This window comes from Pipra filicauda, unplaced genomic scaffold (assembly GCF_003945595.2).
Source record: "Pipra filicauda isolate LSUMZ 115617 unplaced genomic scaffold, ASM394559v2 scaffold453_size531900_pilon, whole genome shotgun sequence".
Classification (NCBI taxonomy): Eukaryota; Metazoa; Chordata; class Aves; order Passeriformes; family Pipridae; genus Pipra; species Pipra filicauda.
The window spans coordinates 469,483-494,575 of record NW_024104591.1 but is presented as its reverse complement, the minus strand read 5'-3'; the positions used below and the strand labels follow the sequence as shown (position 1 = coordinate 494,575).

The window sequence follows — 25,093 nt, the reverse complement described above, 5'->3', positions numbered from 1 at the left end:
CACCGCTGCCGCCACGTGTGTCCCTGCTGTCCCCACTGCCACCTCACCTTGCGGCCACCCCGTGGGGCCAGAGCCCCTGACTCCCCAGCCCAGGCTGTGCCCCTGTCCTCCCCATGGCACTCAGGGCTCTCTGGTTGTCCCACATCCTGGCCCACTGATCACCCAAAGCTTGGGCCCCCACAGAGCCTCCAACACCATTCCCAAAATTGGTGCATCCTGCTACAGCAAAGCACCGCTGTGGTGTGGGGAGACACATGCCTCCAGCACCCCAAGACACCCCGTGTGCCCTTGTGGCTGGATGTCACCCCCCAGGTCCCAGTGGCCACCCCAGTGTGGGGCAGGGTGCTGCCTCTGTCACACAGCATGAGAGGGGTCACATCCCCAACACGGGTGGGGTGGGGTGACAGCCCCTCCAGCTGCCCCATGGAGGAGACGCTCCTGTGGGTCCCAGCAGCTCTCCCAGAGCAAGGGGATGTGGGGCACAGCCCCCCTGTGCTGATGGGGCCCGTCCTTGGGCAGGGTCGTGCACAGCCCCTAGGTGTCACAGGGCCCGCAGGCCAGGGCTGGCCCCCGGTATCGACAGCCTTGCTAATGATGGGGAGTGTGGCCGGAGGCAGGAGCAGGCGATGCGGGGCCATCGACCGCATTGACCGGCACCGGTCCGCGGAGGGGCAGGGGGATGTCAATGGGTGGTAATTAATGGGAACGAGGCCACGTGTGCAGGGCCGGGGCGCTCGCTGGCTGCATCCCCCCGTCGGGTGCAGCCCAGTGTGGTTATAAACAGCGGCCAGGCGACCCCCGAGCCAGAGCACTGCGGAGCCCCCCAAGCCAGCCCAGGTAAGACGGTGATGGATGTGGGTTTCCCCTGGACCCGGGTGGGCAGCGTGGCCTTCCATGGCATGCTGTGCCGTGTCAGTCCATGGCATGGCTTGCCCTGACATGCCATGCTGGGAGACTGTGCCTGCACTGTCCTGCTTCAGCTTCATCCCAGCCGCAGGACACCTCCTGCTCTGGCAGTGCATCCCGAGCAGCCCAGTGCCGGTGCACTTGCCCGGCAGGCTCCAGGCACTGCGGTGAGGCCAGGTGCTGCCTCCGCAGTGCCCCAGGAGTTATGCCTGGATACCACATCCCCCCAAGCTCTCAGCCTTTCCTTCTCTCTTTCTCTTGCAGGCAGCTGAGCTGTGGTTCCTCCTGCCTCCATCTGCCCCTGCCTCTGTCTGATATGTTTGATATTAGGTTGTTTTATTAGAAAACCAACTAAATATCAAACATATTCTTACAGCGCCAGGGATGCCCAGCGCTGACTTGGCCAGATGCTACCTGTGCCCTGCCCTGCACTGGGGGGTCCCTCTGCACCTCATCCTGCAGCCCCTGCCAGCCCTTTCACTGCCGCAATAAAACCTGTCTGCCCGTCTCCATGGTGCTTGAGAGGGGGAGGCCGGAGCTGTCCTGGGGACTGGCGGAGGTTTGGGATGGCAGAGGGGTCACCGCTTGCCACCTGTCCCCTTGCTCACGCTGGGGATGATGACAATACAAAGGCCCGTGGCCCCATGCCCACTGCTGGCTCTGCTGCCCTAGCACAGGGGGTTATTTATGGAGGTGCAGCCACTGCTCGGGGCCCTTGGTGGGTGGGCATTGTTCCCCCAGGGCCCTGCCCAGGGTGCTACAAGCTGTCACCAGGTCTCTGTCCCCCAGGTCCCTAGGTGCTGACTCCCTTAGCCCCCAAAATCTGTCATTGGGTGGGAGCAGTGAGTCTCTTCCATGGGAGATCCTACACTGGCTTATGGGACCTCGAGGCTGGCACGAGGAGGCCATGAATCCCCTGGCTGTGGATGGAGTGCTGCTGCGTGCCTTGAGAATTCCTCCCTGCGCCTCGGGAATCTGCTCCTCCAGCTGCCAACAGCATCCTCTGCCTCAACACCAAGCACCAGCATGGCTGGAGCTGGGCTCAGGGCTCAGCAGGCTCCTGGGGGGTTCTGCCCCTGGTGCCGGGCTCAGGTTGTCCCACTGCTCCCTGCAAAGCCAAACACTCTGGGCCAGGGGCTGCTGCCAAACCCCTGTTCCCAAAATAGCACCAGGCTGAGCTCACCCTTTTCCATGCCACCCCCAGGCAGGGGTAAATGTCAGCCCAGGGCCACCAAAACACTCTAAGCCCCTGGTGGAGGGTAAACGCACCAGGGTAAGACTTCGTGCTAGTGCTGCATGGACTCAGCTCGACATCCTGAAGGAGCGCTGGGTGGGAGCACAGTGTCCTCGTGGCACCAGCCAGAGTGTCCTGTTGCATGGGGGGCAGGGGCGCAGCTGGGACAATACAGGACCCCCTGCTCCCAGACCTGCCACTGCTTTTTATAACACTCCAGCTGTCCTCAGGAGCCCAAATAAGGCTGTGGCCACCCGGACCCCCTGGGGCGGACAATGGGTCCTGAGCACAGACTTTTTGGGAAGGTGGGGAGGCGGCTCAGCCCAAGAAAGGCAAAGCCCTCGGGCTGGGCAGAGCTGATAAACAGGCAGTGGGGCACAGGCAGCACAACTGCCCTGTCCACCCCTTGCCAGTCCCGCATTCAGCTACCCGCTGCTGCCCGTGTCCCAGTGAGGATGGAGGCCATCAAGAAGAAGATGCAGATGCTGAAGCTGGACAAGGAGAATGCCCTGGACCGGGCGGAGCAGGCGGAGGCCGAGCAGAAGCAGGCAGAGGAGCGGAGCAAGCAGGTAGGGCAGGCAGCAGCAGCCCCCAGCCCATGGGTGTTGGGAGGCGGCTTCTGTCTGTGTCAGCTCACCGTGAGCCCAGACTCAACACCCAACACAGACTCTGGCTGAGGTACGAGGGTGCCACAGCTGACACTGTCCTGCAGCTCAAGGGCACCCCAAGGGCTGCCTAGGGCTCAGCCCCTGCCAGTTGGTGGGGTGTGGGAAAAGGACAGACACTGTGGGGCAGTGCTGGTCCCAAGGATGGGGCAGGAGGGATGCTGTGGGGCAGAGCTGAGCCTGGGATGGGGCAGGCAGGGCTCTCTCACAGTGCAGGGATCCAAAGTGGTGTCCACCTGTGGTGACACCACTGCCCTTCCAGCTGGAGGACGAGCTTGCTGCCATGCAGAAGAAGCTAAAGGGGACAGAGGATGAACTGGACAAATACTCTGAGGCCCTGAAAGATGCCCAGGAGAAGCTGGAGCTGGCAGAGAAGAAGGCAGCGGACGTACGTATGGGGTGCAAGGTGGAAGCTGAGGGCTGCCTCCCCTCATTGCCTTCCTGATGGGACTGCAGCCCTTCCCTATGCCTTGGGGACACGGGAAGGTCCCTATCTGGCTCAGTGCATTCCCAGCAAAGCTGTGTGGGTATCTGGGAGCAGAGAATGACCCTGTGAAAGACATGTCCTGAAGGCAGAGCCAGGCAGTGAGCAGCCCCTCAAGAGTGAGACACATGTCCCCAGGAAACTCTGAATCACAGTTGTGGGCAGAGGAGTCGAGCTCCTGAGCAGGAGCAGAAGGAGGAAGAGGAGGAGGAGGAGGAGGAGGAGGAAGAGGAGGAGGAGGAGGAAGAGGAAGAGGAGGAGGAGGAGGAGGAAGAGGAAGAGGAAGAGGAAGAGGGGGAGGAGGAGGATGAAGACAGGTGGAGGTGCATAGGCAGTGTGAGGATTGCAGAGCCCAGCTATTGTCCGCCACTGTTTACAGGAAAACAACAGCACCAGCCATTCAGGGTTTCACCCACTGGCCGCTCTGCAGCCATCACGAGGCATCTGGCCCTGCTCATCACTTGCCAGGACCTGGCAGCCAGGGGCCACTTCCCCGTGGGGCTGGGATGTCTCAGGGTCCAGCGTTGGGGCGATGCAGCTTTTCCCTCCTGTGAGAGCCAGGAGAAATCCTGCAGCTCCTCTCCCTCGATGGGCAGAGGAGGCAGGAACTGTCCTCTGCCACTGTGCCCACAGGGAAGTGCCTGAGCCCCGGCACAGCACCTGAGCTGCTCTCAGTGGCACATTCTGGCTCCATGCTGGGGGTCAAGGTGTTATTGGGAGCTCTGGAGCCTTTCTGGAACCCTGGGACGTTTGTCACCCTGCAGCTTTGCTTGCAGCTCTCTGTCCCAGCACGGTGGCAGTGCCATCCCTGCACTGGAGTCGGCACATGTTCAATGAGGCATTGCAGAGCTCTGGGATCCCTTTCGCTCCCTTACACCCTTCCCGCTTCCCTCTGCTCCCTGTTGGCATTTTCCTGCTGTCACCACATCCCCACTTGCTTCTTTGTGGATCCCTCTCTGTGTATCTGGAGCCCCTTTTCCTGGCTGCTGCCACCTCAGGGTGGCCCTCGGGGCTGCCCCAGTTTCCCCCTGGTTCCAGGCAGTGGAGGGACTGGATGGGCAGAGCTGCCTCCCAGGTGCCTCCAGTTCCCACCTCATCCCTGGAAACGTGCGTGCTGCACATGCCGCACATGCCAGCCCAGGCAAATGGGGCCCTGCAGCATCCACCTGCCCAGCTGCTGAGGACGTCAGGAAGCAGCAGCTTGAAACCCTTCCCTTCTATCCATGTGCCCAAAGCCCTGCCAAATGGGCTTTGTGGGGGGTGAGGGCAGCAACGGGGCTCGGTGGTGTATTTACTGAGCTTTTGGGGGGCTCCAAGAACCCTCACGGCACCAAGAGACACGGCTCCTGGCTCCAAGGAACACTGATCTCGGCAGTGTTGTCTGCACCATCGTCTGCCCTCAGACTGGAGGGTTCTCACAGGGGCTCAGGCCGTCGAGATGTTGGGGTTTGGCACACGGGAGTAGAGCGGGACCCCGGCAGTCACAGCCCCAGTCCCGGGCAGGAGGAGGGAGCAGGATCTGCCGCAGGGCTGTAGGGTCCTGGGGGTTGCAGTGCCCGAGCTCAGCCCCTGTGTCCCAGCAGTCCCCAAATGTGGCCCGTGGGGCTGAGGGATGGGTGGCACCGAGGAGTCCGGCCCCACGGAGGGGGGCCCGTGTGGGGTCAGGCCTGGCTCCTCTGGGCCCTGTGCTCCCCAACATATGGGGCCGGTCCCAGTGCCCCCACGCAGGCACTGGGGGCCCTGTGCTCCCCAACATATGGGGCCGGTCCCAGTGCCCCCACGCCCATATGGGGCAGGTCCCTGTGGACCCAGGTGCCTGCGGTGCAGATCCCGGTGTCCCCCCCGGCCCGGTCCCAGTGCCCCTTTCCCACCAGGTCCGGGTCCCAGTGTCCTTATTCCCGCCCGGTCTTGGTCCCGGTGTCCCTTCCCCACCTGGTCCCAGTCCCAGTCCCGGTGTCCCAGGTCCAGGTCCCAATGCCCCAGGCCCCGGTGTGTCCTAATCTCGATGAGTCCCGGTCTCGGTGCCCCAGGCCCCGGTGTGTCCCGGTCCCGGCGTGTCCCGATCCCGAGGAGTCCCGGTGCCCCAGGCTCCGGTGTGTCCCGATCCCAGAGTGTCCCCGGCCGCGGTGTGTCCCGATCCCGGTGTCCCCACTCGGTCCCGGTGTGTCCTGGTCCCGGTGTGTCCCGATCTCGGTGTCCCCGCCCGGTCCCGGTGCCCCAGGCCCCGGTGTGTGCCGGTGTGCCCCGGTGTGTGCCGGTGTATCCCGGTGTCCCCCCCGGTCCCGGTGCCTCCCCCCGTCTCCCCGGTAACGCTCGCGCGGGGCGGGGCGGGGCGGAAGTGCCGTCAGTTCCGGGCGGCGGGACCGGGCGCGGTCCCGGGGGGTGCGGGGGTGGCGGCGGGGCTGGAGCGGACGGACCGAGCATGGCCGGGGCCACCACCATCGAGGCGGTCAAGCGCAAGATCCAGGTGCTGCAGCAGCAGGCGGACGATGCGGAGGAGCGGGCGGAGCGCCTGCAGCGCGAGGTGGAGGCCGAGCGCCGCAACCGCGAGCAGGTACCGCCGGGGCCGCCCCGCTGGGGCACGGCCGGGGTGGCGGCGCGCCCGGGGCCGGGGGGTCCCGCTCCGAGCCGCAGGGAGCGCCCGCGGGGTCCCGCGGGGTCCGCTGCGCCCCGGGGGTCCCGCCCCGTGGCCGGGGGTCTCTCTGGGTCCCTGGGACCTGCCCGTGGTGCTGAGCGGGGACCGGAGCGGGGGGGGGGGCCGGCGAGGCGTCGTTTCGCCGTTCCCCGTGTCCCGGGGCTGACCGCGGCCGGGGGGAGGGAGAGGCCCCGGCCATCTTGTGCGGCCCCGAGCCCGGAGCTGCGCGGGTAAAATGGAAGGGAGGAGGGAGCGGGGTCCCTCGGCTGCGGCCGGGCAGAAGCCCCTGGAGCGTCTCCCGAGCCCCGCATCCTGCCCCCGGGACCGGCAGCCGCGGGGGGAGGCGCAGGGGCTTGGCTGGGATGGCCTGGAAGGAAGGAAGGACGGAGCAACCACGGCAGGATCTGAGCTGGCAGATCCGGGGGACGCCGGCACGGCTGGGGACGGGGATGGGGTGACACAGGCAGCACCTCAGTGTGCCCGGCTCCCTTGGGCCGGGGGCACAGGCAAGGCCGGTGTGTTGTGGGCACAGGGATGGGGTGACACGGGGCCAGTCCCGGCTCGAATCCGAATGTGGTTCTCAGTGAATTTGCAGTGACTTTGCTGAAGTTGAGCCCTCTCCCCTCAGTGCCCGAGCTGCGTGTCTGTGACAGCACTGTGTGATTGGGCTCTGCTGCCCAGGCCCATGCAGAAGCTCTTGGGCCTCAGCTGGGCTCTTTTTTCGCAGCCACGTAAGGAATTCTCCTTGTAATAGCAGCGTTGTCATGGGAACACGCGTGCTTCTCCCAGCTCCCTGAGCCTCCTTCAGGGGAGCCAACCAGTGCTCCCAGTTTGGCACTGATCCCGGGTCCTGGGGAGCCCTCTTGGATCTCTGTGGGCTGGGGAAGCGATGGTGAGTCCCAAAAGCCGGGGCGAGCTCCTCCCTTGGCTTGCAGGGCTCCAGGTGCTCCCTGGTTCAGGGCTACCTTCCTGAAGGAAGCACAGAGTAACAGGAATGTGCCACTTGCAGCAGGGCTGCCTGGAAGTCACCTGGAAGTTCACCCCGTGGTCCGGGGAAGCCTGACGGTTTTGGCTGCATCCAGGGAGGAGCAGCAGGAGGGGAGGTGTAAGGGCCCTTCTGCAGTGGGGGAGAGGCACTTCCTCAAAAGCAGCGGTGGTTTTTGGGTGGGTTAAGCACTGCCTGCAGGAAGTCAGGGCTAAGTGATGCAGTTCAGAGGGTGAAGAAGCAGAGGCCTGCTGTGCTGGTGAGTCCCCACCCCCTGGGAGAGGAAAAGTGAAAGTTATCCACCTCAACAGCTCGTGTCCCCTTTAATAGGCAAAAGATATGTCAGGCAGTCTCCTTCCCAGTTCTGTTTAAGGTATCGTTGTGTTCCTCTTTGGGCAGACCACTTCCCCCTCAGGCGGGGCGGGTTCTGGCTTTGGGCACCCACAAGGGTGTGGGCCTCTTGGGTGAGGAGTGGGATGTGCCTGCATGGGAGTTCCCCTGCTGCTTGTGCTCTCCCAGCCCAGTCTGGAAATGTGGTAGGGGGTGCCTCAGTGGCAGAAGGAGGGGGAGAGCTCGGACAGCCCCTCTGGGAACTGGATGCAACTGGTGTTGGGCTCCACTGTAACACTGGCGCCTTTCATTGCTCTGCTCCTCCCTCCTCGGCATGGTGAGGAGCAGTGTGTCTGCGTAGGCTGCTTTATTAACATTCAGCTAGGGTATTTTGTGTCTGTCTGGCATGTGCCTGTGCCCAGGTCTCTGTAGAAGATCACAGCACTGCCCTGGAATGACCACAGCCCTGTCTGCCTTTGTCATCCTGTTGGGGACCAGGATTCCGAATTCCCCAGGGGGCTCCAGTGGGGTGTCAGTGTCCCCAGAGCATCTGGGCTCCCCTGGTCTCTCTCTGGGATTAGCATGGATGGGGCTGTGAGAAGGGGCCTTGTGGCTGATCACAGTGGCTGGGAGATGGGACAGCCCCTGATCTCCGCTGGTGTTTCTGTGGTCACATTTCTGGCAAATGCCTGAGGGCTGTCAGCAGTTTCACCAGCTCCTGGTGCCTATGGCTGAACCGAGGTGGCTGTTGCTGGGGAACAGCCTCCTCAACCTGTCTCAGGACTGGAGGAGGCTTTTGCTCCTTCTCTGGATTGTTAGTGACTCGCTGGGAGGAAGGAGGCCTCGAGCAGGGCAGGCTCTCTTCTGGGGCTGTGGGCCCCTGGGTTGGGCAGCACTGGTGGCCCACCTAGCCTGCCAGCACCTGACATAACTTGGCACATCCCCTGAACCTGTTAATCCTTCTCACCTTGCTGGTGAGAGGGTTTGCCTCAAGCAATGCTCACTGGCGTCCAGATGTGTGAGTAAACTGACTCTGTGCTAAGTGGCAGCTGTCACCATGCTCTGGCATGGTGGATAAACAGCTGTGATGGATGGCCTGGCAGGATCCCAGCAGCTGCAGAGGCACCCCTTGGCACAAGTCATCTCCTTAGTGTTTATGGCTTAAACTGTCAGGACAGCTCAGGCTGGCAGGGAGAAGGCTGCAGGAGGGCTGCAGCATGGACAAAGCATGCAGGAAGTGTTGTTGAGCTAAACGTGCTGCAGGCATCTGGGAGAGGGGCTGAAGGTTTGCTTAGGGCTCCCATGTTGACCCGATGGCAGAGCTCAGCTGCCCTGCCTGAGCTGCTCAACCTGCACAGGCTGAGTCCCCTCCTCTGCTCCCTCCAGGCTGAGGCAGAAGTGGCATCTTTGAATCGCCGTATCCAGCTGGTAGAGGAGGAGTTGGACCGAGCTCAGGAGCGCCTTGCCACGGCTCTGCAGAAGCTGGAAGAGGCAGAGAAGGCAGCAGATGAGAGCGAAAGGTGAGCAAGGGCTCCTGCTCATGCTCTGTCAAACAGCTTGGATATGTTTCTGACTGAGGGCCCAGTGCCATCCAACCTTTTGGGCTTCCCAGAGTGGGGGAAGGAGATCCCACATCGAGGCTGGATGTGGGAGTCGGTGCCTGCTTACGCAGAGCAGCTAAAACAATGCTGATGGCCTTGAGTGTCTTGGAACCTGAGGCTGCTGATGGCCTTGAATGTCTTGGAACCTGAAGCTAAGGAGCAAGGAAGTGCTGTGTGCTACCATGCATTCCTGCCTCCAAGGGAGGAGAAATAAGTGGGTTTGGAGACACCGTTGCCTTGTGAAGGTGGGGCAGCCTCTCTTCCTGCAGCCTCTGCCAGCTGGCAGATGTCCCCTGACCTGGCCTCCGATTCAGCGAGTAGTGGTCCCCTTGCAGCTGGCTGATGTGCTTCCTCGGTTGCACACACCATGGTGAGCAGCCCGACCTGGCTGGTGGCCTGCCATGGAGATGGACTTGGCTCTTCCTGCATTCCAGATGGGGAAGTGCTTGACTTGGCTTTGCTGAGTTCCTAAGACAGCCAGGCTTGTTCTTCTCAGCAGCACTGCACTTCCCTTGACCCAGGAGCCCAGTGAGCTGCTGGAGGAATGTTCCAAGGAACAGTCATTTCTGAGCAATTGAGGTTCACATCAGCCCAGCGGTATCTGCCTTCCTGTGCCACCCTCTGCACTCAGAGGAGTCATGGCTTGTCAGGAAGCATTGTGGTTCCAGGGTAGCGCTGTTAATGCTCTGAAACTCATCTCAGCGCTGGCTCGTCGAGGGTTGTTTTACACACCTCTCCTCCCTGTGCTTACTTCTGGACAGAGGTATGAAAGTCATTGAAAACAGAGCTCTTAAAGATGAGGAGAAGATGGAACTGCAGGAGATCCAGCTCAAGGAAGCCAAGCACATCGCAGAGGAGGCGGACAGGAAGTATGAGGAGGTGAGACTCTTGGATGCTCTAGTACAGCTGACCTGGGCTAGGAGAGGCAACTCCTCTTCCTGCTGGCAAGGCTTTCCTCAGCAAAGCTCTGTGCAGAGCCTGGCTCTCAGCAGAGCTACATCAGTGCTCTGCTTGGCCAAAAACCTCTGGCAGCTCCAGCAGCTCTTGCAGGCATTCGTTCCCTTCACTGCTGTGCACAGCCTACAAGTGCAAAATCATCCTCCTTCCTCTTGATTCTGATTCTCCCTTCCAGGTTGCTCGGAAACTGGTGATCATAGAGGGAGATCTGGAGCGTACTGAAGAGAGAGCTGAGCTCGCAGAGTCGTGAGTAGTCCACTGGCATGTAACTGGCACATCTGCCTCTGCATGGGAACTAACACTGCATTGCTAACCTTGTTACACAAGGCCTGAAGCACTGGGTGGGTTTAGGTCCTCAGAGGAAAGGGCTGGAAGCACTCTTCTCCTTGAAACAGGATTGGCTCCACTCAGGACAAGGAGTTTGTGATGTGATTTGCCTTGAGCATAGTTGCTCTGCCCCTTCGCATGGAGACACTCCCCAGTCACAGAGGCCAGAGAGCCCTTCTCCCCACAGCATTCACCAGCACTGCTTTGTGCGTGCAGTCACGAGATCCTTCACGTAGCCACAGGGCGCAGTGCTTGCCCTAAAGCAGCAGAGGCCTCCTGGGCTGGGGGCTGAAGCAGCACATGGGATGGCTGAGGGCAGAGCTGTGGCTGAGGCTGGTCTCTGGCTTCTGCAGGTATTTGCAGTAAGCGCTCCAGGCTCCTGCACTGCTGAGCAGCAAGCTGGACTTCCTCTGCTCAGAGCAGAGGCACAGATCCCCTGGTCTTCTTTCACGTGTCCGGATGCTTTAGCTGATCCTTGAGGAGCTGGTCAGGACCTTTCCGTGCTCTGGGCCTTGTCTAACGCAGTTGGTGTGTACGCAGCAGCAGCACTGTGCTTCCTGCCCAGATGTGCATGTTGTGACCATGACTTTTTTGTGTTTCCCCCCACCCCCTTTTTTGCTCTATGGTGTTGTGGTTTTGGTGCTCCTTTTGACCTTGCCCCCATCTGGCTTGTGCCATTGTGTGACCATCACTAACAGTCATTGCCGGGAGCTGCAGGAGCAGATCAGAGTGATGGACCAGAACTTGAAGTGTCTGTCTGTTGCCGAAGAAAAGGTACTAACCTTTCCCTTCTTGAACCATTAAACCAGAACTCTTGTGGTCTCCTCACTACGCTCCTCCCGTCAGCTTAACTGTGCCTTTCTCTCTCCTGGAACGTTCTGTCCTCTCTGCCCATGAATATCCCTGTCTGAACAGCTTCCTACTGTACAGCACACTAGACATGCAGCTTCTCCTTGGAGACTCCAGGTCTGGCAGAAACCTGTGTCCACATCTTGCTGCTCAGCTTCGTGCCCTGTACATGTGCTGGCAGAATACTTAAAACATGAGCTCAGAGGCAAAAAGGGAACTTGCTTTCTGCACAAGTGCCTCAAAGCAGGGTTCCATCCAGTCTGATCTCAGACAGTCTCCTGAAGTACTTCCTGGTCTTCCCTGCATGTGGATTCACTTCTTGTCTCCTGTCTTTCCCTCCCACTTCTTCTTTTCCTTTTTCCCCCCCCTTTCTTTACAACACCCCACAGTAAATGTTCCGAGCTGGAGGAGGAGCTGAAGAATGTCACCAACAATCTCAAGTCTCTTGAGGCTCAGGCTGAGAAGGTAGGGCTGCCTGTCCCAGAGCCAGAAACATTGCTGTAGTGCTATAGGAGGGTGTGTGAACAGCAGAGCACCCACTGGGATGGAAATGATGCAACTGCAATCCTAAGCAAGCCAGGAGAGCTGTGCTTGCTCTCCTGGGAGGGCTAATGGATTTCAGCGGAGGGCTGTGGAAGCTGGGGTGCAGGAAGCTTGGCTGCCCTTCCCTGCCTTGGGGCAGACTCCATCAGCCAGGATGTTTAAGGTGCTAAGATGTTAAGATGAGAATTTTTCTGTGCCCAGGTTTGTGTTCTGTGCATGATGTGGGACTTGCTACCTGACCCAGTCCTGTTGGACACAGGCAGGGATGTGAACAATTCCCAGTTGGAAGTTTCTGTGGGCATGTGTGCTGCAGTGAGGAGTTTGTCTCCCTCTGTAGCTGTGGGCTTTCTAGAGTGGGAGGTACCTGGGGCTGCTGATTGCTAACTTCTTTTCCACAGTACTCTCAAAAAGAGGATAAATATGAAGAAGAGATAAAGATCCTGACTGATAAACTCAAAGAGGTGAGTGACCATGTCAGGATGGCCCAGCTGGGTAATCTGGCCTCAGCTTGATGGGGGAGAGACATGGAGGATGGGAGACTCCATGTCCTCAAGCTGATGCCCTTTGCTGAAGAGCTGTTGCACTAAGTGGCGTGTTTCCATCTGGCAGGCGGAGACCCGCGCTGAATTTGCTGAACGCTCTGTAGCCAAGCTGGAGAAGACCATTGATGATTTGGAAGGTACATTTTGGTGATAGGAAACCAAGGAATATGTGGTGAGGAGCTGTCTCCCAGGTAGCTGGAGAGTGCAGAGGCTGCTGTACTCCTCAGTACTTGGATTATGACCTGACTTGGCCTCCAAGGTGAGGCTTGCAAGAGTCATGCCCTGTGTATGTGCTCTGAAAATATCTCCCCAGCTGTACTGCAGCAGATCTCAAGCTCCTTTTCCAGACACCTGCTTTATCTAACTGGTAGCTGGTGTGTTTTGGTGGTGATGTCCTCAGGAATGTAACTAGATCCCTATGCTCCAGCTTAATCCAATTTAAGGAGTGGCATAGGAAAGAAACACCTAAACTTGCAGGAATTAGTCACAATAAACATCCCTGCATGCAGAAGGTCATGCACATGCTGGCTGCTGCAGACAATGTCCTGCCAGCCAACCACGGGAGTCAGTGAGTCTTGAAACAGCCCCTGTGAAGACTCAGACTCCCCAGTGTTGATCCTGGATCAAGGTTAAATCACCAGCAGCCCCGTCCACGAAGTGCGGTGGTCAGCCAGTGCCAAGGATGGGTTCCTTTCCTCCTGCCATTCCTTCACACAATCCTTCAGGAGCACTCCTGAGGCCAGCCATTGCAGAACCTTGCCCCAGGCCACGGAAGAAGAAGGTTCCAGCTGCCTCCCTTAAATCTGGGGCTGTGGCCAGATTTTCCTATGGATTGCTGTGTCTGGAGTGGTGGTGCTGGTAAACCAAATCCCTTACAGGCCTTCTGCCTTGACCGCAGGTGTGCCTTTGTGGTCTTATAGTGCCAGGTCTTGGAGATACAAAGCCCCATCCTACTGTCTGGAGCTTTATTATCGAGAAATAGCAGTGGTGTCAGCTGAGCTGTTCCAGAACCACAGCCAAGCAGCAATCTGAGCTACCTCATGATCCAGGGCAAACTGCTATGGGGAACTGCAAAAACTCCACCACATCCCTGCATACTCCCCTCAAAACCTGTTAATTGAGAGTTGGCTTTGGTCTCCAGCCTTGCTGCTGAAGTGACCTAGTTTGTGACAACTGACAGCTCCCCAGGCTCTGTGAGGCTGTTAACAGCATGACCAGCTGTACTGTAGCCCAGGCAGCCCGAGCTGCAGCAACCTGTGCTGGCTCTGCAGGGCTCAGGAGTGCATCAGCACAGCTCCAGGCCCGCCCCTCCCCAGAGGCCATGAGCTGCCTGGCTGCTCCATTATCTGATGGAGAACGCCAGTGTGGCTGGTCTGTTCCACTTGCCCTGCCTCGCTGCCTCCTGCAGGATAGGAATTCCTTCTGATGTCCAGCTCTATTACATGACTGACTTCTCCCAAGCCAGTCTTTGCATTGAGACACAAGGTGAGAAGAAAGCACCTCGATTGATCAGTGCCCTCCCTAGGTGGAGCAAGCTTCTCCTTAAGTGGATGAAGTTGCCCTTTCCCGGTGCTCCTCCTGTCACTGGTTCCTGCTGGCCTAGCTGGGCAACTTGTTTTTACAAGCTAATGTGGTTTGAGTGCTTGGCTCAGCTCCCCTTGGAGCTGGATTGTAATCCTGGAAGGCACTTGCTGGTCAGATTGTCCTCAGGCTGCTGGAACCCTCCTGTTTATTGTTGCGGACGAGCACAGAGTCCCGAGAGCTCCACATTTGACTTAATTTTCTTCTGTTCTTGAGTCCCACCTGCTTTTCCTGCCCCAGAGTGTTGGAAGAACTCCTCTGCCTTCCCTCATTGTTTCCATTTTGTTCTCCTCCTAAACCTCTTCTAGATGAGCTCTATGCCCAGAAACTGAAGTACAAAGCAATTAGTGAGGAACTGGACCACGCCCTGAATGACATGACTTCCATGTAAATATGAGCTGGCTGGCGTTTGCCTCTCGCTTCAGCAGCCTGGGCCGCCAGCGCTTGCTTGGTTTGCTGTGGTTTCTGTAGTTGGAGAGTCAGCGGCGCTTGTGCCGTCCCAGGTTACTTCTACAGATCTGCCCAAGGCGCCCCAGCATGCCGTCCTCTAACTCTAGGTCCTCGTGATCTGCATGTGTAACCAAGTGCTGTGCTGGCCTGAAAGGGTTCTGACTTGAACTCCTGGAGTGCAATTCCCAGTCCTGCTGGGAAAGGCTTCCTGAGGTAAAGCAGCTTTGTTGTCTGCTGGAGCCACTGGGCCATGGTCTCGGGATTCCTTCAGGAAGAGGCTGTGGATAGCGCTCAAGTGGATTCCTTAGGAATTGCCACAACAGGCTTGAGATGGGCTGGATCATGAACTGATCTGTGGAAGTAGCTGAACTCATGTGTTTCTGCAACTTTACTCCTCAGCTTTGTGTTCAGATCTGCAGTGGGTGCTGCTCTAACAGCTGCTCTGCGTGATCCTTGCACTAACCCAGGAGAGGACGGGGTCCTCACCCCTCAGAGAAGAGCCTTAACATGAGTGTCCCAAAGCTGCCTCAGCAGAGTTTGCTGTGCACAAACACCGAAGCTTCTCTTAAAATTAGTGTCTCCTTCTGTCTCACACAGATAAGTCTTGCGATTCCAAACTCCACTTTGGATTTGTCTCTCTGCTTGGTGGCTTGATCTACATCTGCACTCTGCATTCACGCTCTCTTCATCTCACTTTGAATTCCAGTACCTTTTTCCAGTTACTGTGCACAGGGCATCCCTGGGAAAGGGTGCTGTAAAGACACTGAAGCTTGACAGCAGCAGCAGCCCCCCAGTTCTGCTGCTCTTGCTCCCAAACAAAGCTCCCTCTGTGTGACCTGATGTGCCAGACACAGCCTGCTCTGAGGGGCTGCCCTTTCTGTGTCGGGGGAGCTGGGAGGATGTTGTTCTCATCTGCATATCTTGTGTGGAGCCATAAAGCTCCTTTTGTATTTCTGTTGCCTCTTGCTCGAGCATGATGTCACCTTTTTTAAGGAAAACAGTTCTTATATAAATGGAACAGAATGGCTGGTGCTTTTGAGAAGTGGGATTCTAGTGACCACTCGCTGCTTTAACAACGTTTCAGCATTGCCTTCAAACTAGTATCACCTTCAGTGGAACACAGACCTCACTAGCATGCTGGATTTTCCCTTGCGTTGTGTTGCTGGCTCCCAGATGCAATGGCAGCACTGCAGACAGGGCCTGTGGGGTCAAACGGGAGGCTGGGGGTTGCAGCAGGAGACCCTGGAGCTGTGCCTGACTGAAGACGCTCCTCATTCGTGCCTGCTCTGGAGTGTTCACCAGCACCAGTTGCCAAGCACTGGCTTGCAGTGGGAGGTCACACACCTGGTAGTCACTAGGCCAAGGCGTGGAAGCCAATAAATATTGCATGAGCTCTGGCTGGTCTCCCTCGGGGCAGGACTGGTTTGGGTGTGAGGCTCTGCCTGTGCGCAGGGAGGGATGTGAGGCCCCTTGCTTCAGGAATGAGGAGGCACTGCAGCAGGGCTGTGAGCACCTGAACCAGGGAACCCATGTTTTGTAGAACCCTCCCCTTGCTGTGCAGGGGCTGAGGGCAGCAGGATCTTTCTGGGAGCGTGGCATGGAGCTCTCCACTGGGCGCTGCCACCAGGCTGTGAGCACCTGGCGCGTGTCACTGCTGAGCTGTTGCTCGTTGTGTGGTATGATAAACACTGGTCAGCCTGTGGTAACGGTATGTGCTGCCTCGTGGGGGCTGCTCAAATACTTTTTCCTTTTTGGATTGGTTCATCTGCCACAGTGCCCGAAGAGCCCTTCGTGAGCAGAGTTCTGGTGACACAGGACACCTGCCGTGGTTTTCTCAGGTTTGTGCCCCTCTGTTCTCCACACGACAGCACTGGCAGTCAGGATAGTCGAGGCATGCCCCAACCTGTTCTCACTCTGTCTTAGGTGCCAGGTCTGGGTGGGGAAGGAGGGAGCATTCCTGTAAGGAATTTCAAAGTATGGTGTGACTCTCCTGGGATGTGGGGCAGTAACTGTGCCCTGTAAGCACAAAGCAAGAACCTAGAACTCCTCAGTAACCCAACTGCAGCTGGAGTTGGGGGGTCTGGGTCCTGTGGGAGGGGCAGGGCTTCTGTCAGTGTAGAGGCTTCCAGCCTGGTGTTCCATTGTCAGCTGTTGAGACAACGGGGCCTCATCTGTGTCGGTCAGTCTCTGCTTAGTGGTGCCCAGCAATAGGACAAGAGGCAATGGGCAGGAACTGATGCCCAGGAAGTTCCACCTGGACATGAGGAAAAACTCCTTTCTTGTTTGGGTGACCAAGCACTGGCATGGGCTGTGCAGAGAGGGTGTGGAGTCTCCCTCGCTGGAGATACTCCAGAACCATCTGGATGCAATCCTGTGCTGTGGATGGCCCTGCTGGAGTAGGGAGGTTGGACCAGATGACCCACTATGGTCCCTTCCAGTCTCACCCATTCTGTGATTCTTACTGGGTGGAAGATGGCAGCCTGCCCTTGAGAAGTGCCTCTCTCCTCACGGGGAGGTCCTGTTGTGTTTGACTCATGCTGTGGAGAGCTGGTGGCTTTGCACAGTGGTGTTCCAAGTGATGTTATCTGAGGCTGGGCTGTGGCAGGGCCTTTCCCTGCTCGTCTGGATAGAATCCACGCTGGGTGGCGGGTGGGTGGGTGATGCATCGTCTGCCCTGGGAGGTTTTGGAGGCATCTGGTCTGACTGGATTGCTGGGCTTGTACAGGCTGGTTGCTGTGAGCTGGGCTGTGACTTGGGAGTGCTGCAAATGCAGATTAGCTGACCAGCAGGGCCGGGTCCTGGGGCTCCCTCAGTGGCGGGGATGGCTGGTGAGGCTGCCCTGGGGCTGGGCAGAGAGGAGAGCAGGCCTAACACTAGGGGTAGCAGCCTAGGCAAACATTCCATGTGGGGGAGCTGTTCCTGAGGTCTGGGAAAGGTCATGCATGCCAAACACTCCAGTTTTCCCCCTTGTGCAGGTGGATTATCAGGTCCCTGTCCACAGGCAGCAATGCTTGCTTTAAAGCTGTGAGCTGTTACACCAACTGACAGTCACTGGTCCTTCTGAGCACAGTTCACTCCCATCCTCTGCTGCTCTGGGGACCCAGGACCAGCCCAGATCACCTGGGGCTGGAGGCTGGCATCAGGGTGCCCAGCCAACCTGCTCAGAGCCAGCGTGGAGCCAGAGTCCTTAGCAGCAGTAGTAGCTGTTGTGCAAGGTGTGGGCCAGGATGGGGGTGGGTGTACCCACAACTACCCTCAACTTTCGGATTGTGGTGGGACAGAAATCACTGGCTTCTCTGGCTCTGCCTTGGTCCCTTGGTGTCTTTAAAGAAGGGACAATCAATCAGCATTACTGCCCTCTCCTACAGAGTGAGGTGCAGCTGGAGCAGGTCCTGAGGGCTGAGAGAAGCTGAGGGTGAGGCTGAAGGTGAACTTCCCCCTCTGTGTGTGGGTGTCACTCTGGAAAGACCGGGCTGAAACCCTGGGGATGGCAATGTGCTTTGACTGTTCCATGTGAATCAGTTGACTGTCTGGAATCTTACCCAGCTAGATCTTGTTCAAGAGCAAAATATTCCTTGGTTGAAAGCAATGAGGAACGGTGTAGCTCCCCTTCAGAGGGTGCCCAGGACCTCCTAGTACAAGGATTTGAGGAGAAGCCCAAGGCCCAAGCCCAAGGCTGTGCTCTAGGCTTGCTGCTTGGGCACAGGCAGCACACTGTGTGTGTCACTGCAGTTGGTGCTGGTCAGTTCTGCCAGGCTGGAAGCTGTTGTGTAAGCATTTTTCACTGCCTGGAATTCCCCTAAATGCAGGAATTGGAGCTGTCAGGCTGGGAGGACCCTGCCTGTGCAGATGGGCAGAGAGAGATGCTGAATGGGCTCTCTGGCCAGTTGTGTCAGGACATTGGCCACCCAGCTCTGAGAGATGATAGGTCCTGGGAGGGGACCAAACTGGTTCTCCCTTTCCTGGAACTGCTCATGAACACATGTGCTGGGCATGAGCCTCGAGGACGCGTGTGGCTGCTGGACCCCTGTGGGGCTGTAAGGCCAGGGACTGGAGAGCCATGGCTGCAGAGACAGCAACAGCTTGTGTCCTGCTCATGTAGTTCTTCTGGGGCAGATCTAAAAGAGGAGCCTGCACTCCAGAACTTTCTCTGTCCTGTACTAGAAGCAGTTGCTGCCTTCAGTCCTGTCTGGTCTGAGTGGTTGGTGTGGTACCAGGTGTGTTCTCAGAGGATGGTCCTCCAGGGATGAGGTGCTGTCATCCTTGTTTCTCCTGGTGTCCTTGTCCCACTGTGCAGACCCTGTCAATCTTACTGCAGTGTGGTGTGGCTCCCTCTGGAAGCTACTCCTGGTTCAGCTGTGGTAGGACTTGTTTCTGCAACGTGCTACACAGGCTTAAAGCACATCCCAGGTCTCTGTCCTTACTGGGGTCCAGCCCAGCCTGCAGGCTCGTCTTCTGGTGTCTCCTTTTCCTTTCTTTGCCTTTGCACATCCTTGGCAGCACTTCCACTTCTGTCCACATTTGGTTTCCTCTGTGATCTTCCTGAGCTGAAGCACAAATTAGAGAAAGACAAACCTTTGTTCTTTCCAGCTTCACCTGAGAATAGCCCAGGCCATCCTTGGATGGAGACAAGCTTGTTTGATGTGCTCATCCTGGTGCTCTACTAACCTTCCCTTTCTCTCTTTTTCTCTCTTCTTGTTTCCCTCATCCTGTCACTGCTGCAGAGTGCCTGTACAGCCAGCTTGAGAAAAACCGCCTGCTCTCTAATGAGCTGAAGTTAACGCTGCATGATCTGTGTGACTGAGAAGGGGCTCACTAATCCCATAAATGAGCTTATTGCAACCACCAGTGCTGTGGACCACAGTGAAATCTGATCATTAAGACTGGCAGACTTGCGAATTTTATGCAATTGCCGCTTTTTAATGGGGCACTTGAATTCATCCTATAATTTATTTAAGCATTTTTTTAACATATAAAGGTAAACTCTATTCTTGGTGAAGTAACCCCCAGACTTGGCTGGTTTTTGAGCGGTCTTGTTTGCTTGTCCAGGGGGGTCCTGCCTGGCTCCTCCATGGAACCAGAATGGCTGCACCCCTGAAATGAGGGGTGGGGTGAAGTTAGGCTTATGTCTGCTTGAAGCTGCTACAACTGAATTTGTGATTAGGTAAATGACTGTAGGATTTCTGATGCATGGAATGATGGCTTCTGCCAATAAATGACTGACCTTGTAGTCTGTGAGACACTGCACACCTGTAGTGTGTTCCTATCTAGGGGAGTCCTAACCGAGAAGGTGTAGGGTAGCAGTCATTTCCCGGGCCTGACCCCAATGCAGCTTCAGAGCCCTGGGAGGGTTGGGAAGGCTCATGGATATCTTGGCAGCAAGTCCCAAAATGTACAGCCCAAAGCTGTGTCCTGAGTGCCTGCAGAGTGTGTTTAAGCGCTGCCATTGCTCATGCTCGAGGAAGACTGTTCTCTCTCTGTGCACAATTTCTGACTCTGGGGAGGTTGGGAGTGGCTTTGGGAATCTGCCTGTACCTAAAGGACATTTTTCAACAGCCTGTCTATCCAGTGTCCCAGCGTGTGGATGTCTCCAGTGATATGGGTGGGCTCACCTTTGGAGTAAAGCCTACCTAGAGCACTAGCTGCTGATCTGCTCTCCTCCTGGCTTAAGGAACATGTGAGAATCGACTGCACAGCTGCCTGTAGTCTCGGGCAGGGTGCAGCTCCCTTGCTCCTTGCTCTCTGCCTGTTACTGCCCCAGCCCCTGCCCCGCTGCCCTCCAGGCTGGCGGTCTGCTCCCTGCTGCTGGGCTTGGCATCCCTGCCCTGTGCTGAGGGAAGGGGGTCATAGCCACCTTCTAGGGGTGATTTCCAAGTGTGTGTTGCTCTCAGGGTGCCTTGCTGGGCCATGTGGGTCAGCTATGGAGGTGTGGAAGCCCTGGGGAGAGCTGGCTGCAGTCGGAGGCACCTGCATGTGAGACACTGCCTAGGGCTCTGGCTGAAGGCACACCATGACTGTGCTGACTGGGAGCACCAGCAGTGTGAGAGGCAAGGGCTACACACAAGCCAGGTAACCTCAGAGCTTCCAGCTGCACCCAGCCAGTTACTCTGGCCCGAGGATCGCTGCGTGCGGGGAAGGGGCTGGCACAAGCTTTCTGTGGCAAAGGAGTTTTGGTTGTCTGACACTGCTTTGTAACTCTCAACTCTTGCTTTCTGCCAGATAAACTGAAATCCACCAAAGAGGAGCATCTCTGCACGCAAAGAATGCTGGACCAGACCCTGCTAGACCTGAACGAGATGTAATAGATCCCTGCCACCGCCTCCGCCACGCGATGCCAGGCGCCGGCCCAGCTGCTGCTGCCCTCTAACCCTGGGGACCAGAGTTTACGTTCTGTTGCCAACTTGACCAAACACAAATCTCCTTTGCCCCAGGGTTAAAGGCCACCAGGTTGGGCAGAGCTTCAAACAGCATCATTAAGGGAAATAAACAATGCAATAATGTTTGGGGAGCATGTTTGAGATGTACACATTTTGTAACTACCTTTTTTTGTAGCAACCATTGTAAACATTCCAAATATCGTGTGAGGCTGGTGAGCTACACTTCAAAGCTCTTGGCTTTAAAATTTGGTATTAACTTTCTGTTAATTGGCTCTAGGCCACCCTGCTTTGGCAGGGCAGGAAAAGGGTGTGATGGTGCTCGCTGTGAGTCAGAGTAGCCAGGCTAGGGATGGAAGCTTGTTGGGAAAACTTCCTTTCCAAGAGCTGTTTGCCAAAAGTGCAGTTCAGTTTCTCAGCTTTAAGGTAACTGTGTTGGGGAGGAGCAACTTGTGTGAAAGGTACTTTTTTTTTTCTTTTTTTTTTCTTTTTTTTTTTAAGCCAAGCCAGTCATCTGAACAATTGAACCTTCACAAGGATTGTGTCCCTTCCCCCCCCACCGTTGGCCACTTCCTTTCCTGGTGGGCTTAGAGCAGCCACGGCCCCTCTAACCCGTTGCTACCCTGGGGCTGACTTTGCCTTCACTAAGTGCTGGTGCACCAAGCTTCACCGCTCATTGCTGTGTTACACTTAACAGCTTAAGTACAACAGCCTTGTATTCTTGGAGAAGTGTTTTTGCCTACCTGGAGGGAGGGAGCTGAGCCTTCCCTCCTGGCCAGGACTGCTCTTACTGTCTTAATTGGGTACAAGCCATCTTGCTGTGCATTGCTGGTGTTTCGTGGTTGTGAGGCGTGAGCGCGGTATCGCCACGCTCGCAGTGTGTAGCTTGTGGTTTGAGCATGCTGCTTGGTTGTAGCAGTTTTAGGGGCCAATCTGGAGACGAAACCCCTATCCAGTGTTTTGATACTAAATTGAAAAATTGTGTTACTGTCTTTTGAAATAAAAACCGATCCCTCCACACCACTGCTGGCTGCAGAGCTTTACTGTGTGTGATCCACTCCATCTGGGCTTGTGGGGGATGAGGGTGGGGATGAAGGCCAGGGTGTGTGCCCATCTCCTGGAAATGAGACCAGACAGAGGGTCAGACAGAGGTGGACTTGCCAGTGTCTTCCTAGGGCTGGAGCACAAACATGGGACTGTGGGGGTGAGTCCCTCAGTCAGTTTGGAGATGACAGTGAATTGCGTGGGAGTGTTGATCTGCTGGAGGGCAAGAAGGTCCTGCAGAGGGATGTGTACGGGCTGGATCAATGAGCCAAGGCCAGTGGTGTGAGGTTCAACAAGGCCAAGGGCCAGGTGCTGTCCTTGGATCACCACAACCCCCTGCAGGGCTCCAGGGCTTGGGGAAAAGGGGCCGAGGGGCTGCTGTCCTACCTGTGCTGGGTGGGGGATGCAGGCTTGTGCAGGATCAAGGGGGTTGTTTTCTGAACTCTTATTACTGGCTGGTGTCCACACCAACACCTGAAGAAGAGGGACTGTCAGCTGAAGCCTGTGCACTCCAGGACCTGACGGGTGAGCTACTGGAGGCTCTCCCCAGCACTGGGAGGATGCTCTGAAGCAGATCATTGCAGGAATAAACACTAGAAAGGGGATTGTTTTAGTGACAATATAAACCCACTTTTATTTATGTGCTCTGCCACCTCTTAAGGTCATTTAAAGATACAGGTCTAAGTGGAGGGGGAAAAACTAACCCTTCCTCCCTCCCTCCCTTCCTTGTAGCTGTTGAGAAGGGTGCTGTTTGTTCCCCAAACCCTCTGGTGGCTGCTCTGCTGCAATGGCTGAAGAACGTGGAAGGCAGTAAAGTGCAAATTCATTGAGCAGGGAACTGTATGCAGAAACGAAAACTTTCCGAAAGAATGAAAGACTCTGTGAGAACCTACAGGTCATGACGGTGCCTGTACCCAGTCTCTGTAGGGTAAGAAGTCGCTGATTTGTTCTTTGTTATTTTCATTAGTGCTAATTTTTCACCAGTTTTGAAGCCAGTCTGAGCCTGTAGATGCTGAATTAGGGATTATTTATTCTCGTGTTGACAGGCTGTTTACTCCATTGTGATGTCCTTGTTGATATGATAGCATTGAAATTATGTTCCAAATTTGAGAACATTCTGGACAATTCTCCCCTGGAGTTTGCTGTGAGAGCTCTGGACATCAAAAGATGTACCTGTGAGGTAAGCTCTCCCACTGTTAATTCCACAATTTTAACTCTTCCTGCTGAGAAAGAAATGCTTCTTGTTGTCTTTATCTTTAATGGAAAAGGAGGCTTGAGTTTACTTATGTCAGCAACCAAGAGTCCATGACATTTAGTCTCTGTGTGAGTTCTCCTTCCTGTAGGTGATTATCAGATGCCTTTAATTTGTCAAATGAGCTTTTTGCAGAATTAGAACTTGCCCTTGAACGTTATGTCATCTTTGTGGATATCACCTTCCTCCACCAGCTCAGCAGTGAGGACCAGTTGGACCTGATCTGCTGTGTCTTCCTTCACCGACCTGATTTGTAGTAAAAGAGACTGTGAAGGCAAACAGGACATTTTGGAGCCTAACTGTGAGTTTCTCTGAATGCTTTAACTTCACAGAGTAGTTACTTGCGCACTCTGAGGGTGCCCATATTATCTTTCGTTAAATTGAAAATCATGAGAGAATTCCTGTAAAAGAACAAGGATCTCCATGTGTGAGCCCCAACTGCTCTTAATTGCACTGTAGAAGCTGGATTTTTAGGTAGTAAGTAAATTAAAAGCTCAATTATAAAACCCTCATGTTTCCTTTTTTTCCCAGGAATATACTTTCCCTTTGTAACTGCATCCATCCTGCTGGCAGTGGGAAGCTCAATCTTAAGGCTACATCTTTTCAAGTGCAGTGATTTGAAAACTGAAGTTGGTGTTTCTCCACTTGATGGGCTTCTCTCTAAATCAGACTAATTAACTCCACTGCAGACTAACAACAAGGAAATGGGCCCTGGAGCTTGGAAAGCATGTGTCAGAATTGCCTTCATGCCACTTCTCTGCTGCTTGTTTTTGTTATGGAGTGTTTGGATTCAGGGTACTTGGATACTTGGATAGAGGATGAAGAACGAGAACACTTCTGCTCCAGTCCTTGATTCCTGCCCAGAGGAGTTTCACAGTGACCCTGTGCCTGTCCTCTGTTCCCCACTAAAATCTGGTTTATGGCAGTGGGAAGATGTTTCTGTTACAGAAATCAGCATCACTGGCACTCTCATTGCTTTGGGACAAAGCCTAATGCAAACTTCAGGTTTCCAAGCCAATTTAGGAGTGCTCCTATTATTAATCCCCAGATTAATAACTTCCAATAATAGAGTTGCATTTCTTAATGAAAATCATGTTACCGAGTTGCTGTTGATGGTTCTTGGGAGCCAACCTTGTGTTTTATTTCAAGTTTCACCATCTGCCCAGGAGACAGGAGGACGCTGGAAGTGGAGCAAGAGTATGTGATGGCTGTGACACCGAAGTGCATTTATCTGATGTGAATGTGTGTTTACTTAGCAACGAGCAGCTGCCAAAGGGAGTGCCATGGGGAATTGTGCTACAGATTTTAGCACTAATAAGGAAATGAGAGTGAGAAGGGAATTAACCCTTGTGTTATCTCAGTCTCTCCTTCACACACAATTCTATTCCCATATAATCCCCAAAAATCTTCTGTGTGACAAACCACTACAGAAATGCAAAATCCTGTGAGTGTTTTTGGAAAGTGCATTGCGTTTTCCTTGGAAGGGAACACACTTTTCACTGATTTCTGTCAATTCACAGGACCTGAGAATAACTCACCATAATAAAACACAGCTGGTTTCTGTTCTGCAGGTAAGAGGCAAAGGTGGTAGTAATTTTCTTCACATTTTTTTTCTCTAGTCCAGTAGGTCATGTAGCAACACTCTTGTTCATACCTATGTGAAAGCAACTGCCCTGTGCTTGAGGTTATGCCATATTTCATACAAATCATAGACTCACAGACTGCTTTGGGTTGGGAGGGACCTTAAAGATCATCCCATTCCAATCCCCTGCCGTGGGCAGGGACACTTTCCACTAGGAAAGATTGCTTCAAGCCCTGTCCAACCCAGCCTTGGACACTTCCAGGGATGGGGCAGCCACAGCTTCTCTGGGCAACCTGTGCCAGGGCCTCACCATCCTCACAGGGAAGAATTCCTTCACCATATCCCATCTAACTCTACCCTCTGGCAGTGGGAAGCCATTCCCCCTAGTTCTGTCACTCCAGCCCCTTGTCCAAAGTTCCTCTCGATTTCTCCTGGAGCCCCTTTTAGCACTGGAAGGGGCTCCAAGGTTTCTCTGGACCTTCTCTTCTCCAGGTGAAGACCCCCAGCTCTCCCAGCCTGTCTCCAGAGCACAGGGGCTCCAGCCCTCGGAGCAGCTCCACGGGCTTTTCTGGACTCGCTCCAGCAGCTCCACATCCTTCCTGTGCTGGGACCCCAAGGATGGAGGCAGCACCGCAGGGGGGTCTCAGCAGAGCAGAGGGGCAGAATCCCCCCTCACATGCTGCCCACACTGTGGGGATGAGCCCGGTCCAGTGTTGGCTTTCTGGGCTCCCAGTGCACCTTCCCCATCAGTT

At 55.8% G+C, this 25,093-nt stretch overlaps 2 protein-coding genes and 1 long non-coding RNA gene across 13 annotated transcripts; all 3 read left to right on the top strand.

The window, feature by feature from the left end:
- The first annotated feature begins 2,595 nt into the window (after positions 1 to 2,595).
- LOC120324194 (tropomyosin alpha-3 chain-like) lies at positions 2,596 to 3,250 on the top strand. The gene is made up of 2 exons (XM_039385968.1): positions 2,596 to 2,709; positions 3,068 to 3,250. The coding sequence occupies exons 1-2, from the start codon at positions 2,596 to 2,598 to the stop codon at positions 3,248 to 3,250; spliced, it is 297 nt and encodes a 98-aa protein (XP_039241902.1).
- A 2,408-nt stretch (positions 3,251 to 5,658) lies between these two features.
- On the top strand, positions 5,659 to 21,486 carry LOC113999180 (tropomyosin alpha-3 chain). Of its 11 annotated transcripts, XM_039385951.1 has the most exons (10): positions 5,659 to 5,843; positions 8,626 to 8,759; positions 9,602 to 9,719; positions 9,973 to 10,043; positions 11,363 to 11,438; positions 11,915 to 11,977; positions 12,126 to 12,195; positions 13,948 to 14,026; positions 15,864 to 15,927; positions 19,646 to 19,723. In XM_039385951.1, the coding sequence occupies exons 1-10, from the start codon at positions 5,712 to 5,714 to the stop codon at positions 19,721 to 19,723; spliced, it is 885 nt and encodes a 294-aa protein (XP_039241885.1). In that variant the 5' UTR covers positions 5,659 to 5,711. The 11 variants fall into 11 exon arrangements, with proteins under 11 accessions (XP_039241885.1, XP_027598218.1, XP_039241882.1 ...); XM_027742417.2 differs by lacking the exons at positions 15,864 to 15,927; positions 19,646 to 19,723 and adding an exon at positions 20,309 to 21,486; XM_039385948.1 differs by lacking the exon at positions 19,646 to 19,723 and having other exon boundaries at positions 15,864 to 16,357.
- Positions 21,487 to 22,221: 735 nt separating this feature from the next.
- LOC113999221 lies at positions 22,222 to 24,329 on the top strand. The gene is made up of 4 exons (XR_003544781.2): positions 22,222 to 22,435; positions 22,554 to 22,687; positions 22,954 to 23,060; positions 23,291 to 24,329. It is a non-coding gene; the product is annotated as an uncharacterized LOC113999221 (long non-coding RNA).
- The last annotated feature ends 764 nt before the right edge of the window (positions 24,330 to 25,093 follow it).